The sequence below is a fragment of the Cyprinus carpio genome, chromosome A1 (genome assembly GCF_018340385.1).
Source record: "Cyprinus carpio isolate SPL01 chromosome A1, ASM1834038v1, whole genome shotgun sequence".
NCBI lineage: Eukaryota > Metazoa > Chordata > Actinopteri > Cypriniformes > Cyprinidae > Cyprinus > Cyprinus carpio.
This window is the reverse complement of record NC_056572.1, coordinates 20417546-20430840: the sequence shown is the minus strand read 5'-3', so window position 1 is coordinate 20430840 and position 13295 is coordinate 20417546. Positions and strand designations below refer to the sequence as shown.

Below are 13295 nucleotides of genomic sequence, written 5' to 3'. Positions count from 1 at the left end.
CACCTGCAAATTAAGAAAACATCAATTTGACAACATACGACCTGCAAATTTTCACAACACAAATGCAGAAACGCGCTGCAAAGTATCACAACTAAAAACAGAAACACACGCTGCAAATTCTCACAACACAAACAAATGCAGAAACGCTGTTTCTGTTTTCTTTATTTGCAGCACATTTCTGCATTTGGTTGTGTTGTGATAATTTGCAGCGCATTTCTGTTTTTGGTCGTGTTGTGAAAATTTGCAGCGTGTTTCTGTATTTGGATGTTTTGCATTTCCAGCGCGTTGAGCTCTTTCAGCTACCGTATGCACCCACTAGTAAAAGAATATCAAAAATGTTATGTTATCTGGTGCCTGATTAATTTTTGGTTTGACTGTATGTGTGCTGATCAATACTTTTAAAGTCTGAAAGTTTTCGTAGCATGAACTTTCTATGGATGGGCAAATATTAAAGGGGTCATATGATGCTGCTTAAAAGAACATTATTTTGTGTATTTGGTTTAATGAAATGTGTTTAAGGTTAAAAAACCACTTTTATTTTCCACATACTGTACATTATTGTTTCTCCTCTATGCCCCGCCTTCTGAAACGCGTCGATTTTTACAAGGCTCATCGCTCTGAAAAGCGAGGTGTGCTGTGATTGGCCAGCTATCCAGCGCGTTGTGATTGGCCGAATGCCTCAAGCGTGTGACAGAAATGTTACCTCTTAACATATTGTGATGCCTTGTCCGGCGGAGCGACGAGACATAAACATAAAACCCATTATAAACGTGATATAAACATGATTTCTAGTCTTGTCTTCTCTTGGAAGGCAAAAACAAAGTCGTTTCGTTTCCTCAATGAAACAGCGTCACACACCGCGGCCTTGAGTGAGCAGAGGCCGGAGGCCTAGAGTGAGCCACGGCCGGCTTGAGTGAGCAGAGGCGGGCGGCTTGAGGCAGATTCTGTGAAGGAGCATACCTTGTGCTTGTGGCCACATGTGACGACCCCAGGCTAGACTCCGCTTCGTTCATGGTGAAAGCCGATTCGGCGATCCACAGTGCAAAGTGGATGTATTTCCTAAGCAACCAGCACAGATCAGCCCCAGGCATGACGAAGGCTCTTTTGGAAGTCCAAACAAAGTAGTTTCGCGTTCACAGTGAAACACACAGCGTCTATACGACATGGTGGCGGCGGCAACAACAATACTACAATGAGAATAAAAGGTACACCTTCTTTCTTTGTGTGAACATCTGGGTGGCGTTATGCAAATCTTCCCACATAGTGAAGTAGATATTTGGGGGCGTGTTAGAACGAGCCGTTTCAGGGGGGCGTAGATGAGTCTTAACTTTTATAAAGAATATCTCTTTGGATTTGAGACTTTAGTCTTTGCAACTTTACAGATCTTCTTTGTTCACCAAGAACTTGTAACACTCCAAAGAGAAAAGAAATTTTGAAATCGCATCATATGACCCCTTTAAAAATATCATCATTTGAGTTCCAAAACAGAGATAGAAAAAGTCTTTGAGAGCTTTGAAACATTACGATATGTCATGTTTCAGTAAGAACTGCTTAGAAAACTGTGCTTACTCAATTCTGTAATATTGCAGCTCTTATTTACACCTGCTCAACATTGTCAGTTCATATTCCTTGCCTATCGCTCAAAGAAACTGCTACTTAAAATTATGCTAGCTAAATGTAGCTAATGAAAATCCAATGTTTGTTATGTTTGAGTGTGTGGATGTAATGTATCTAAGTACTTTATGTGTTTATGTATGTCTCTCTGTCTCTATGACAAGTGTACTTTAAATATGTATTTATTTTTAAATACTATAGGAGAATGTTTAAAACAATGTAATTCAAGTATTCTGAAACCTAGTATATTAGCTGTACTGTACATCTTGCTCATTTACAATGATCATCAATCTTGCCTGCCTTAATAACATTGTATTGTATTTGTCTATGCAGGTGATGTGGGTATGTAACCTGTGCAGGAAACAGCAAGAAATCCTAACTAAATCAGGAGAATGGTTTTCATCAGGGCCTGGGGGGAGGCCTCTTAGTGTGGGTGCTCCCCTCAGTGTCCCTGAGTTGGAGAAGGACAGGAAGTTGCGCTCCAGATCACAGGCTCTGGTCACTAACGACACTCTTCCACCCAGCGCTGGTGCTGGTGACCTCACCAAAGGAGCAGATAGGATGGCCGCCTCACGCTCCCGCAGTGAACCGCCACGAGACAAGTAGGCCCTAAAAACTTTGCACAATTAACACATGCCAATCCTAAGTTATATTTCTTTCTGTCTCCCCTGATCAAAATGAAGTATGCAATGCAGAAGTGCATATTCATTGGTGGAACTCAATTGAAATATGCTTTTGTATATTGTGTCAACTAGGGATGGGTCATAATGGTTGTCTTGTTGCCTACTGAGCGAGATCAACTAGGATATATTTTTATTTATTTATTTAGTATTGCTGCATGGTAAAACCACAATAAAATTACCATCCCTGCAGCCTTACTTGTCCTTTTAAGGTGTCACCCCTTATTTGTATCCATATTTTATTGTATTGTATCCAGTGTCTTGTGCATTGTAGTTTTGAAAACACTTTACAGTAATGTTAACATTAGTTAATGCACTAGGTATCATGAACTAACAATGAACAATACAATTTTTTCTTCTTCTGGAAGCTACTTTTACTTTTACAATACATTTACACTGATACTTTTACAATGTCATTGTGGTTTTTGAAGCATGCAAATTTTGGCTGTGTGGACTTTGAGTGGATGGGATAAAATGATGAGAAAATAGCAAACGTATTTTCATTCGTATTTCAAAGAAATCCAAACACTTGGATTTGGGTTTGGATTGACGTGACCGAATGCTAACAGAATTTATATTTAATGTATTATAAACAAACATGAATTAATGAACAAAAGTATATATTTTTTTAAATTAGCTCAGAATAATAAATGCTTTAAAATTAGTTGCATTTTCAATTGTTGTGGTTTGTTGTTAGTTCATACCAAATGCATTAACTAATGTTAGCTTACTGGATAGCATGTCAAATTCTAAACAGCTCCAGGGTTAGGTGAAGCAATCCTAATTGTAGAGAGCTTCGTTAAGGCCAATTAGTTGACTAGTCATTGGGTTCCCAGAACTGAATTTTTTTAAATATTTGGCGTTACATACCCCTACTGTCAACAGTTTGTTCTATTTTAAGCTGGACATTTCAACAAAATCTGTTCATCCTGACCTGTTTTCAACTGGCAGTATGTGGACTGCAGCTCCTGCCTTGTAATCTCTTTATAAGATGACGTGTGTTACTTGTGTTCCTATCAGATGCATATTCAGCTAAATCCTTTATGGATTTGGATTCCCACAATTTGAAACACAGGGGTCAACAGGTGTTGTGCTATTTATTATACAAATAACTTCTTTTGCAGCAGCTGTGAATGCAAATTGGCTGTAGTATTGGAAATTCCAAATGCTATATCTGACACTTTTTCCAACTTCTGTCTAATCAATAATAGGAAGAGACCTGTGTCCCTGCACGAGCAGAATGGAAAGGTGATTGGACGTGGAGAGAGAAGGCGAGGCCCTGGCCGGTTGTCATCACAGGCCTCTGAAGACCGAGCTCCAGGTGAGAAGCGTGACAGCAGACGACTAGAAAAAGGCCACTCACAGGAATACCCAGAGAATGAGCCCACCCATCCCGAGCGGCGAAGGAGACAGGAGGACGAAGAGCGAGAGCGTCAAAGACGGGAGGAGGAGTACCAGACTCGTTACCGCAGTGACCCGAACCTCGCCCGCTACCCTGTAAAACCACAGAAGGAGGAACAGGAAATGCGTATGCATGCCAAAGTGTCCAAAATGCGTCAGGAGCGCCATCACAGTGACCTAGCCATCAACGAAGTTGGATTGATGCAAGATGAGAATGAGGCTGCTGGAAATCGCATGAGCAGGCAACGAATAGCTAACAATGACAACCACAAGGCCCTTTTAGAAAACCATCGAGCTTATTCTGTGGACAGGACCGTGGGGGGTGGTGTTGGGGGACAAGGATCCCTTGCTAAACAGGGCCACGGTGGCCCTCAAGGGGGCCCTACTGGGCCCCCAGACCTCAGGGACGGACAGGACTGGGGCCCAAAGGGGCATCTGGAACCTGGGTCTGCAGCTTTTCTGCACAGGGCTAAGCGGGAAAAAGCTGCAGAAATCATGCGTAAAGATTCTTCTCTTAGCTCGGACCAATCTGAGTCATTACGGCCACCTCCACCTAGAGGCTATAGACCCAAAAGAGGCCTCAACAAAAGGCAGATGTCCATCAGTAGCTCGGAAGAAGAGGGCGGCTCCACGCCTGAATACACTAGCTGTGAGGATGTGGAGATCGAAAGTGTTAGTGAAAAAGGTATGTCATCTTTATGTAGCTAATTTTGTTGTCAAACAGCCACAAATTCACTAAACACTCTTGTTTACATACCCCAGTACAGTGGTAAATGTAGTGCTAAGTGCTAAAATTTTATTTTAAATTTATTTTTTAATGATCATGGCAGCAGTAAGTGTAAACAGATTGATGGTCTGTGTATAAGTAACAAATACTTATATTCACCAATATATATTGGTCAAAAATGACAGTAAAGACCTATTTTTATTTTAAATAAAACCTGTTCATTTGAACATTCTTTTAATTTACACAAAAATGTTAAGCAGCACAACTGTTTTCAACATTCATAATCAAAAGAATTTTTTCTTGAGCAGCAAATCAATATATTAGAATGATTTCTGATGGCTCATGTAACACTAAAGACTGGAATAATGACTGCTGAAAAGCTATGCTCTTTATTCTGCACTCTTTCTCTCTCTCTCTTACTCTCTTACACACACACACACACACACACACACACACACACACACACACACATACAACAGATTCAATATTTTTAAAAGAAAATGCAAATCAGGAATAATTCAACAGTAAACTGCTACCCAGCACTTTATGGATTTAAAAGTGCAACTCTCACTCGTTAGGCTTCAGTGAAGGCAAATAATTAACATCTCCTTTAACAGCTTTGTTTTGCGTTTAGTGTGAAATGCATGCTCAGCTATGGTGGATGAGAATGTATATGTGAGAGTGTGTGCATGGACACTTGCACTGCAGCTTCGATCAGTCCCAGTTAGCTCTGAATCAGTTTTTAATAATCACTGCCACACTACCCCACCCCCCCCATAAAAAAAAAGCAAAAAGTCATCCGACTTTACAGAGTGGCTCGACTTTCCCATTGTCAAGACATCGGCCATAAATAAATGCAACTCTTGATAGAAATAAATGTGATGTTGCATAACATTGTTGAAACAATGTCACAACAAATGCAAAATGTTGTCAAAGCTACAGTAAATGATATTAGAGTGTGTAACTTTTTGGGCAGGCAGTGTAAAGTCAACTCCACCACATCCCAAAGACTTTCAGTGGGGTTAAGGTCAAGACTCTGTGGTGGCCAATCTTTCATAATTTCAGCCTGATGAATCTTTGCATTGTCATCCTGGAATATAGACAGAGCCATGTCTACTGACATGGTTGTTTGAGGAATGAAAAGCTACACACTGCAAAAATTATGGTTTAAAGAATTGTTGCCAAACATACAGCATGCCAGAAACATGTTAATCACTGCAAACTATATGCTTCTTTAAATCAAGATGGTTATTTTTTTCTGGCCAGGGAGTGTATATTAATCTCAAAGTTTATAACTGTTACTTTTGCATAAATTTTCACTTCAAAGCCATAGATAGCATCATGTTACATACGGCATAGGTGTTCAGGCATGAAGTGTAACCATAATGATCAGTCCTGAGTCTGAGGTCTGTGAAACAAACCCTGCTTATTCATGCAGTGAAACTGCATTTGTTTATTTGGAACATTTTTAGGGCACCAGATTTGGGAATTAGGTCAGCAGCTCTCTCAGATAAAACTGCTGAGTGACTGACTAGCTTTCGTCAGTCCTGGTATGCAGCATTTTCCATTTGGGGACTTTTTCATATTCATCTTTGGGTAACCCAAACCCATTCCAGTTTTGAGTGTGATTATGCTTTGGCTCTACCCATAACTATCAGCTGTAGGCCACAGGGCTTTTAAAGTCCTTGCCATGATACGTTGGTATGTAATCAAGCTCTAATTTTGTCAAATTATGTAAAAAAAAATGTGAAAATAATTAAATTGTGTGCACTTACAATACAAAAAAAGCTTACTGTGAAATTAGCCCTAGAAAAATATGAGTTTACCATTGTATTACAACATTTACTGTCATTTTCACCATAGAATGCAGTTAAACAAAGTATATAATTTGATTTGATATAAATTATATTGTAGTGGAATTGTTTGTGTGTTTTAAGAGAGTTTAAGGTCAAGCTGGAAAACACCCTGAAGCCATGTGCAAACATAATGTCCCCTGTCAGAGCCACGGCCTGATGAATCTGACTCAGATCATTTTCTAATTCCATCCTCCCATCTTCTCTCTATCACCCCCTGTCACTTTCTACTATGCTGCCCTAAGAAAGCAAAAGACAGTAACTATAGGGGTATAGAAAATAATTGCCCCCTTTAAAATAATCACATTTTGTTGCCTTACAGCCTGAAATGAAGACGGACACAGTTTTTGTTTCATCCAGCTGTATTTACTCAGTGCAGCTTATAACATCCAAGTAAAAGATATAATACCAACATGTCAAAAAATGACTTGTAAACTCAGTCAGGTGTAGCTAATCATCTTCTCAATGGCACACAAAGCTATTTGACTTTCAACTGTGTTCAGCTGTGGTCATTTTGATTAGCTTAGCATGAAAAGAACTTTCCTGGAGCATTTTAGTCAGTGGTAGTGCTGAAGCAAACAATCAACTATTGGTGGCAAAGCAATGTCAAAAGATCTCCGGGATAAAGCTGTGGACAGGCAAAAGTTAGGAGATGGATACAATAAAAACTGATCAGGGAGGTGTCAAAAGACCTGCATCAACTCTGAAGCAGTTGCAGGAACATGTGACAACAAATCACCAATTCTCCATAATGTGGCTCGTATGGGAGGGTTGCAAGAAAAACACCACTCCTCAAGTAAGGCCACATGCAGTCACGACTGAGCTTTGCCAAAACACACCTTGAAGATTCTGAGGCAGATGAGACTAAAATAAAATAATTTGGCCCCAACACTAAACGATATGTCTGACAGAAATCCAACACAACTCACCATCCAAATAACAGCATTCCTACAGTAAAGCATAGAGGTGGTAAGATCCTGTTGTGGGGTATTTCTCTGCAGTAGGGACTGAAACACTTGTCAGGAACGAAGGAAAAATGGGGCAAAATAAGATCAAATTCTTGTGGAAAATCTACTGCCTTCTGCCAGAAAGATGTCAATGAGAAGAAGGTTTACCTTCCAACATGACAATGACCCAAAGCACACAGCAAAACTGAGCACACAGAGGTTGAAGGAGAAAAAGGTGAATGTTGTTGCATGTCCTAGTCAGAGCTCAGACTTAAACCCCATTGAAAATCTCTGGAATGACTTGAAGACTGCAGTCCACAAATGCTCACCAATCAATTTAACTGAACTCGAGCAGTTCTTCAAAGAAAAGTTTGCAAAAATTGCAAAGTCTAGATGTGCAAAGTTAGTAGAGACAAAGACATATCCCAACAGACTAAAGGCTGTAATTAAAGCAAAAGGTGGTTCAACAAAACTGACACAATGGGGTGATCCTTTTCCCAACTCAGTTATTCTGTTTGTTGTTTTTTTTCCTGACATGTAGAAGTTATACAGTATCTTTCAGTTGGATGTTATAAGTTGGACTGAGTAAATACAGCTGGATAAAACAAAAACGGTGTCCATTTTCAATCCAGGCTGCAAAGCAATATTATTTTAAAGGGGGGTGATTCTTTTCTATACCCACTGTATGTTGGAGTGTAATGAGATATTCTGCTCAACTGAAAGCATACAGCCCGTCTGTGTTCTTCATGAGGCCGCTTGTGCTGTTTGCTTCTACTAAATCTCTAATAAATCCAAATATAAATCTTGTTTGTGATTAATTTAGTATGAATTAGTATTTAAACGCAGAAAAATGTTAACATAATTTAAATAATTGTTGAAAGTATTATTAGGAATTTAAAAATGTAGCTTTTGAAAGACGTTTCTTAAGGTTTTGCCAATTTTCATAACGTAGAGAGTGTGTTAATGTATATAGTAAATGTAATGAATCAGGAAACTTGATGAGGTAAAATAAACCCTGCATATGAGTTGACGTTCTATTAATATGTGTTTACGCGAGAGAGCAGTGATTCGGATGAAATGTGAAACAATTTTTTTCAACTGAGAACAATCGTGATTATAATTTTTAAACAAAATAAAATTATTATTAGTTATCATACAGCCCTAACTCATAACAAGATATTCATATTGCCTTAAAAAGTAATGTTTAGTTACTGAGTTTTGAGTGTATATAAACAACACTGCAAAAAGTGTTAACTTGCATTGTTACTTTAAAGAGATATTTTTACATGATTTAACCCATATAAAGTAGTTTTGGTGGTATAAATTAATGTATTTAGGTTAATTCTGTGATATTAAATAATGTTTTTGAACTAAATAAAAGCAGTTAATTTAGATTTTACCATTTTTTAGTTTTTATGATGTAACTGTGTTTTTAGTGAGGGATCTATTCTTTGGATCTGTTAGTTTGGGTTTTAATGTTTTATATATTTCTATTTGGCACTGAAAGTTGGTGTTTAAGCAAATATTGGACAGAAGCTTATAATGTCAGTGATTGGCCAGGTAATAGCTCATGCTTCATTCAGTATGTGCGGAGGGTCTTCATGGGCACTATAGATTAGAGTTGCAGGACAGTTTTATTCAAGTTTTATGCAATCAAGCTGATCAAATAAGACAGTATATATATATATTTTTTTTTTTTTTTTACTAGGATCTTGTTTGGGGCTTGGCACTTTAAACACCTCCCACCTTTTTTGCCGAAGGCAAAGATACTATGTGATATGCTCCCCTTAAGTGGCTTCTCTAATGAACACTCAATTAATGTATAGCATTAGTTTTCTTCTCAAGTGTAAATCATGCTAGTATTAGACTGTCATCATACACACTTTATAAAGTGAGAGAATTTCCTCTTCCTGTATGGTAAATGTCAAATTCTGAGCCTCAATAGACAACCACTTGTATTGAATAGGCCTGTCAAAATTACGCATTCAGTTAAATGTTTAACAGATTTATTTATTTATTTATTTATTTATTTATTTATTTATTTATTTATTTAAAAGCTCTTAAGGCATTTAATCAATATGACATGGACCAAAATGACTGACAGGTAAAGTGAGATGAATAAAATCCTCCTTTGTACATTGTCTTTTATATGCATTGCACACATAAATTTGCGAGTGCATTTCACATAAAATCGCTGAAACCAATTTCCAAACACTTTTTGTTTCCTGAAAACTGAATGCACTAACATGTTAGTTATAGAGAAGTTATAAAGAAAGGTATGAGATTAATTTTGATTAAATATATTAATTGTTTGACAGCCCTGACACATAAAGTATATCTTATGCGATCTTATTAAGAAAACAACAACAACAAAACTTATTTTAATTCATTTAAATGTTTCTTAAGTTCAAGTTAAAGTACTACAAAAAAGTACTAGTTGTATAACTACATCTAAACAAACTCAAAACTACACAGACATGTTAAAAATGAATAAAACTTTAAATAAATTTTAAATAAAAACAGAAAACAAAAAAATAAAGTCTAATTCAAAATATAAACAAACACTATATTACTATATCAGTGATACTAAACTAAACACTTTAAAAAGTTTCTATCTTAAAGCTACACAGTTTTTCTCTATTATGACTGTCATCATGCTCCTACAGTTCTATTTTGGATTAATTACGTGTTTATAATTGTCAATTTCTATTGTGCAGGTGACTGGGACTGTCATCCTCTGGATCCCACTGTGTGGCATGTAAGTATTTCAATTTGATTTGAATCATATATTGCAGTCATGTATCAGTGGCAGTGGGTGTAATAGCAGAAACAGCAGTTGTTTGATTACATTGTTTCTGTAGCTGAACTTACTGATTTGTATATTCACATATGACATGTCAGCATGTGTGTTCAGAATTAATGCGACTGAAAAAGCATTGTTCGGTTCCTCACAGCATCCAGTAAGCTGGCAGCCATCCAAAGAGGGAGATCATTTGATTGGCCGCATCACTCTAAGTAAGCGCTCCACCATGCCACAAGAAGCTGGTTCCCTACTGGGTCTGAAGGTGAGCTTGTCAATGACAGTTTACACTACCAAATCAAATTTCTCTGATGCTTATTAAAATTTCCCTGCCGAAATAAATAGGGACCAGATGCGACAAAATACAGTCAGTAATATAGGAATAATGATGACGAAATAAACATCCAAAGTTATTCTGCCAGCTAGCAAACAAACTATCCCTAAATAACGGCTTCCGTTATGGCCTCCCAAACAGCTTTTTTTATGGATCATTTTATTAAATTGAAGTGTAGTATTATACAAAACTGGCTGAGTAGACACTGCCAAAATGAGTGCTTTGTCCATTGTGGATTTTAATTTTTGCTTTAATGTTAAGTTATGGATCTCCACCCACACAGAGGTCACTGCTGAACAAAGAGGCTTGCTTTTGGTCTGTGCTGCAAATTTGTGAGTCAAAGTTTACCAAATATGAACCCACAGTCAGGTGAAGTTCCTCATTGCACAGATTATTGTTAAAATGACTGGATTTCACCTTTTTGATGAGCAGTTGTAAATATGACTGCACCATAAAAGCTCCACTAGCTGCTAGTTGGAGCTTTGCCTTTTTTCTTGTCAGTATTTGTTTGTTACGATATATAAAGGTAATTACAACCAGAGTTATTATAGTTAACAATCTAAAACAAAAAAACATTAAAACATAAAAATTTGCAATGCATTTAAACTATGCATTTTATCAGTGTGTGTGTTCTTTTAGAACTGAACCTATAACCTTAGTGTTGCTTGTGCCATGCTATACAAAATGTTAGTGTAAAGATGCCAAAGAACAGTACTTAGTCTGTTATCGCAGATTGTGGGTAAACATAGTTGTGCTACTGTGTTCATTCATATTATAGGCCAGAGGAGAACTGGTCCACAGACTGAGCCTGGATTCTCCCAATGTTTTTTTTCTCCATTTCTGTCACCTGTTGGAGTTTTGTTTCTTTGCCTCTGTCGCCTTTTGGCTTGTTAAGTTGGGGTTTAAAAGACACTTAAAATTCAGTAATGGCATCAACATGATAGCACTGATGCTATCAGATGAGAACAAAACTTAAATTGACTCGAGCTGAATAATGGCACTGCTGTTCTCATTAGAGCTGCTCATCGCTGAATTGAAATGGTTTCATAATGAATGAGCTTTACACAGTTATTGAACTGATCTGAATCAACACTGACTGGTCTTGTTAGAGCTGCTTTCTAGCAGAATTTTGGATTTGCCTTAATTTTGAAGTTTGCATCATTGATTCTGTTCATTTCTGTTTTTATACTGTAAAGCTGCTTTCAAACAGAAATACTGTAAAGTTGCTTTCTGTTGTATAAAGTCCTATAAAATAAAGTGACTTGACATGATTTGACTCATCTGTCCTGTCCAGGTGGTTGGTGGGAAAATGACAGAGTCAGGGAGATTGGGGGCCTTTATCACCAAAGTAAAGAAAGGAAGTTTGGCTGACATTGTAGGCCATTTACGAGCAGGTAATAATTATTTAATTTTGACTAATTTTGTAAGAAAATTGCAGTATTTAAAATTTTTATTTGTGTTTTATGGATGTCTTCTGCTAGATCTCCATTGATATTTTTGGTTGCATATCTACGTGTAATTTTTCACAGCTCATTAGTCAGTCAGTCTGTCTATGTAGGACACCATCAAGTGCTAAATGGTTTCTTTTTTTAATTTCAGGCGATGAGGTGTTGCAGTGGAATGGAAAGGCGTTGCCTGGAGCAACTAAAAAGGAAGTGTACAATATTATTCTGGAGTCCCAGTCAGCACCTCAAGTGGAAATAGTTGTTTCTAGACCAATTGGGTAAGCTTAACAAACCACAAAAAATGAGCAGCTAGTTTGCCAATGAAAAATAGAAAACAAACCTTTGGATATATAAATGACTGTAGTAATTTTTCTTCCTGTTGCATGTCAAAGATGTATTCAACGAATTCTGTCCAAAAACTTCTTGAAAAAGGTCTATAGAGCATATCAGTAAGTAAAGTGGTATCTGAGAGTGTTCTTCTTCCCAGTGTCCACATTGTCACCCTACATGCTCCAGACCCTCCTCTCATCATTAAAACTGTTCAGCCAGTGCATTAGAGTGGTCCTTCGGTTCCCTATTCTTTCCTGTTTCAGGACAGTTTTACCATGACATCTCAAGAGAGAATGTGCAGTTAAGTTAGTGTCTATGTGTGTGGAAAAACTGACAGAGAGAGAAGCTAATGATCTGTCAGCTGACATTCTTTTCTCCTGTGTTTCAATTTTCTGTTTTCTACAGAGATACACCACGGATTCCAGGGACATCACATCCTCCTCTTGAATCAAGTAGGTTTTGTGACTTCAGTTCAAATAGTTAGTTCAGTGAAAATTCTGTCATCATTTACTCACACTCATGTCATGTCAAACCTGTATGACTTTCTTTCTTACGTGGAGCAAAAAAGGAGATATTTAGCATAATGTCCAAGCTGCTCTTTTCCCCATGTGCTTAAAATGGAACGAAACAAGTCACAGTTGACTTTCATGGGTTGACACAAGGGCAGTGTTAATGACATAAACCAAAATATTTGTGAAAATAGTCATTAACAAAAGTTTGTTGGTCAACACATTGTAATGAACTGGTTTTCTTTGACTGTTTTTGGTAAATGTTGATTTATGTTTAAATTAATACTGTATGTGTGGGTTTTTTTTGTTGTTTTTTTTTGCACTCGCCAACTAAATAGTATTTTCATAGAGTAAACATTTAATTTTAGTAAGAGGAAAACTGACTAAAATGAATGAATATGACTTGACAAGCACTATGACATATATACATTTCACCAATAAGTGTACAATACACAGCTGTACACTTAACATGTCAACTTTTTGAACTTACAGCTGGTTCAAGTTCTATAGATGAATCCCAAAAGATGGACCGTCCATCCATTTCTGTAATGTCACCTACTAGTCCAGGGATGTTACGAGACCTTCCTCTGGTAATGCCAGGCCAGTTGTCGGTAAGCATGGAGGGGGGAAAACACTTTGGAGAGAACATATTTAG

General features: G+C 37.4%; 1 protein-coding gene across 1 annotated transcript in view; it reads left to right on the top strand.

The window, feature by feature from the left end:
- LOC109048416 (regulating synaptic membrane exocytosis protein 1-like) overlaps positions 1 to 13295 on the top strand; it is an 80926-nt gene that overhangs the window by 34294 nt on the left and 33337 nt on the right. Inside the window, exons 5-12 of the mRNA XM_042756553.1 lie at positions 1948 to 2216; positions 3506 to 4380; positions 9940 to 9980; positions 10177 to 10287; positions 11651 to 11750; positions 11956 to 12079; positions 12537 to 12583; positions 13133 to 13249. Coding sequence (XP_042612487.1) covers positions 1948 to 2216; positions 3506 to 4380; positions 9940 to 9980; positions 10177 to 10287; positions 11651 to 11750; positions 11956 to 12079; positions 12537 to 12583; positions 13133 to 13249 — 1684 coding nt within the window. The remainder of the gene's footprint in view (positions 1 to 1947; positions 2217 to 3505; positions 4381 to 9939; positions 9981 to 10176; positions 10288 to 11650; positions 11751 to 11955; positions 12080 to 12536; positions 12584 to 13132; positions 13250 to 13295) is intronic.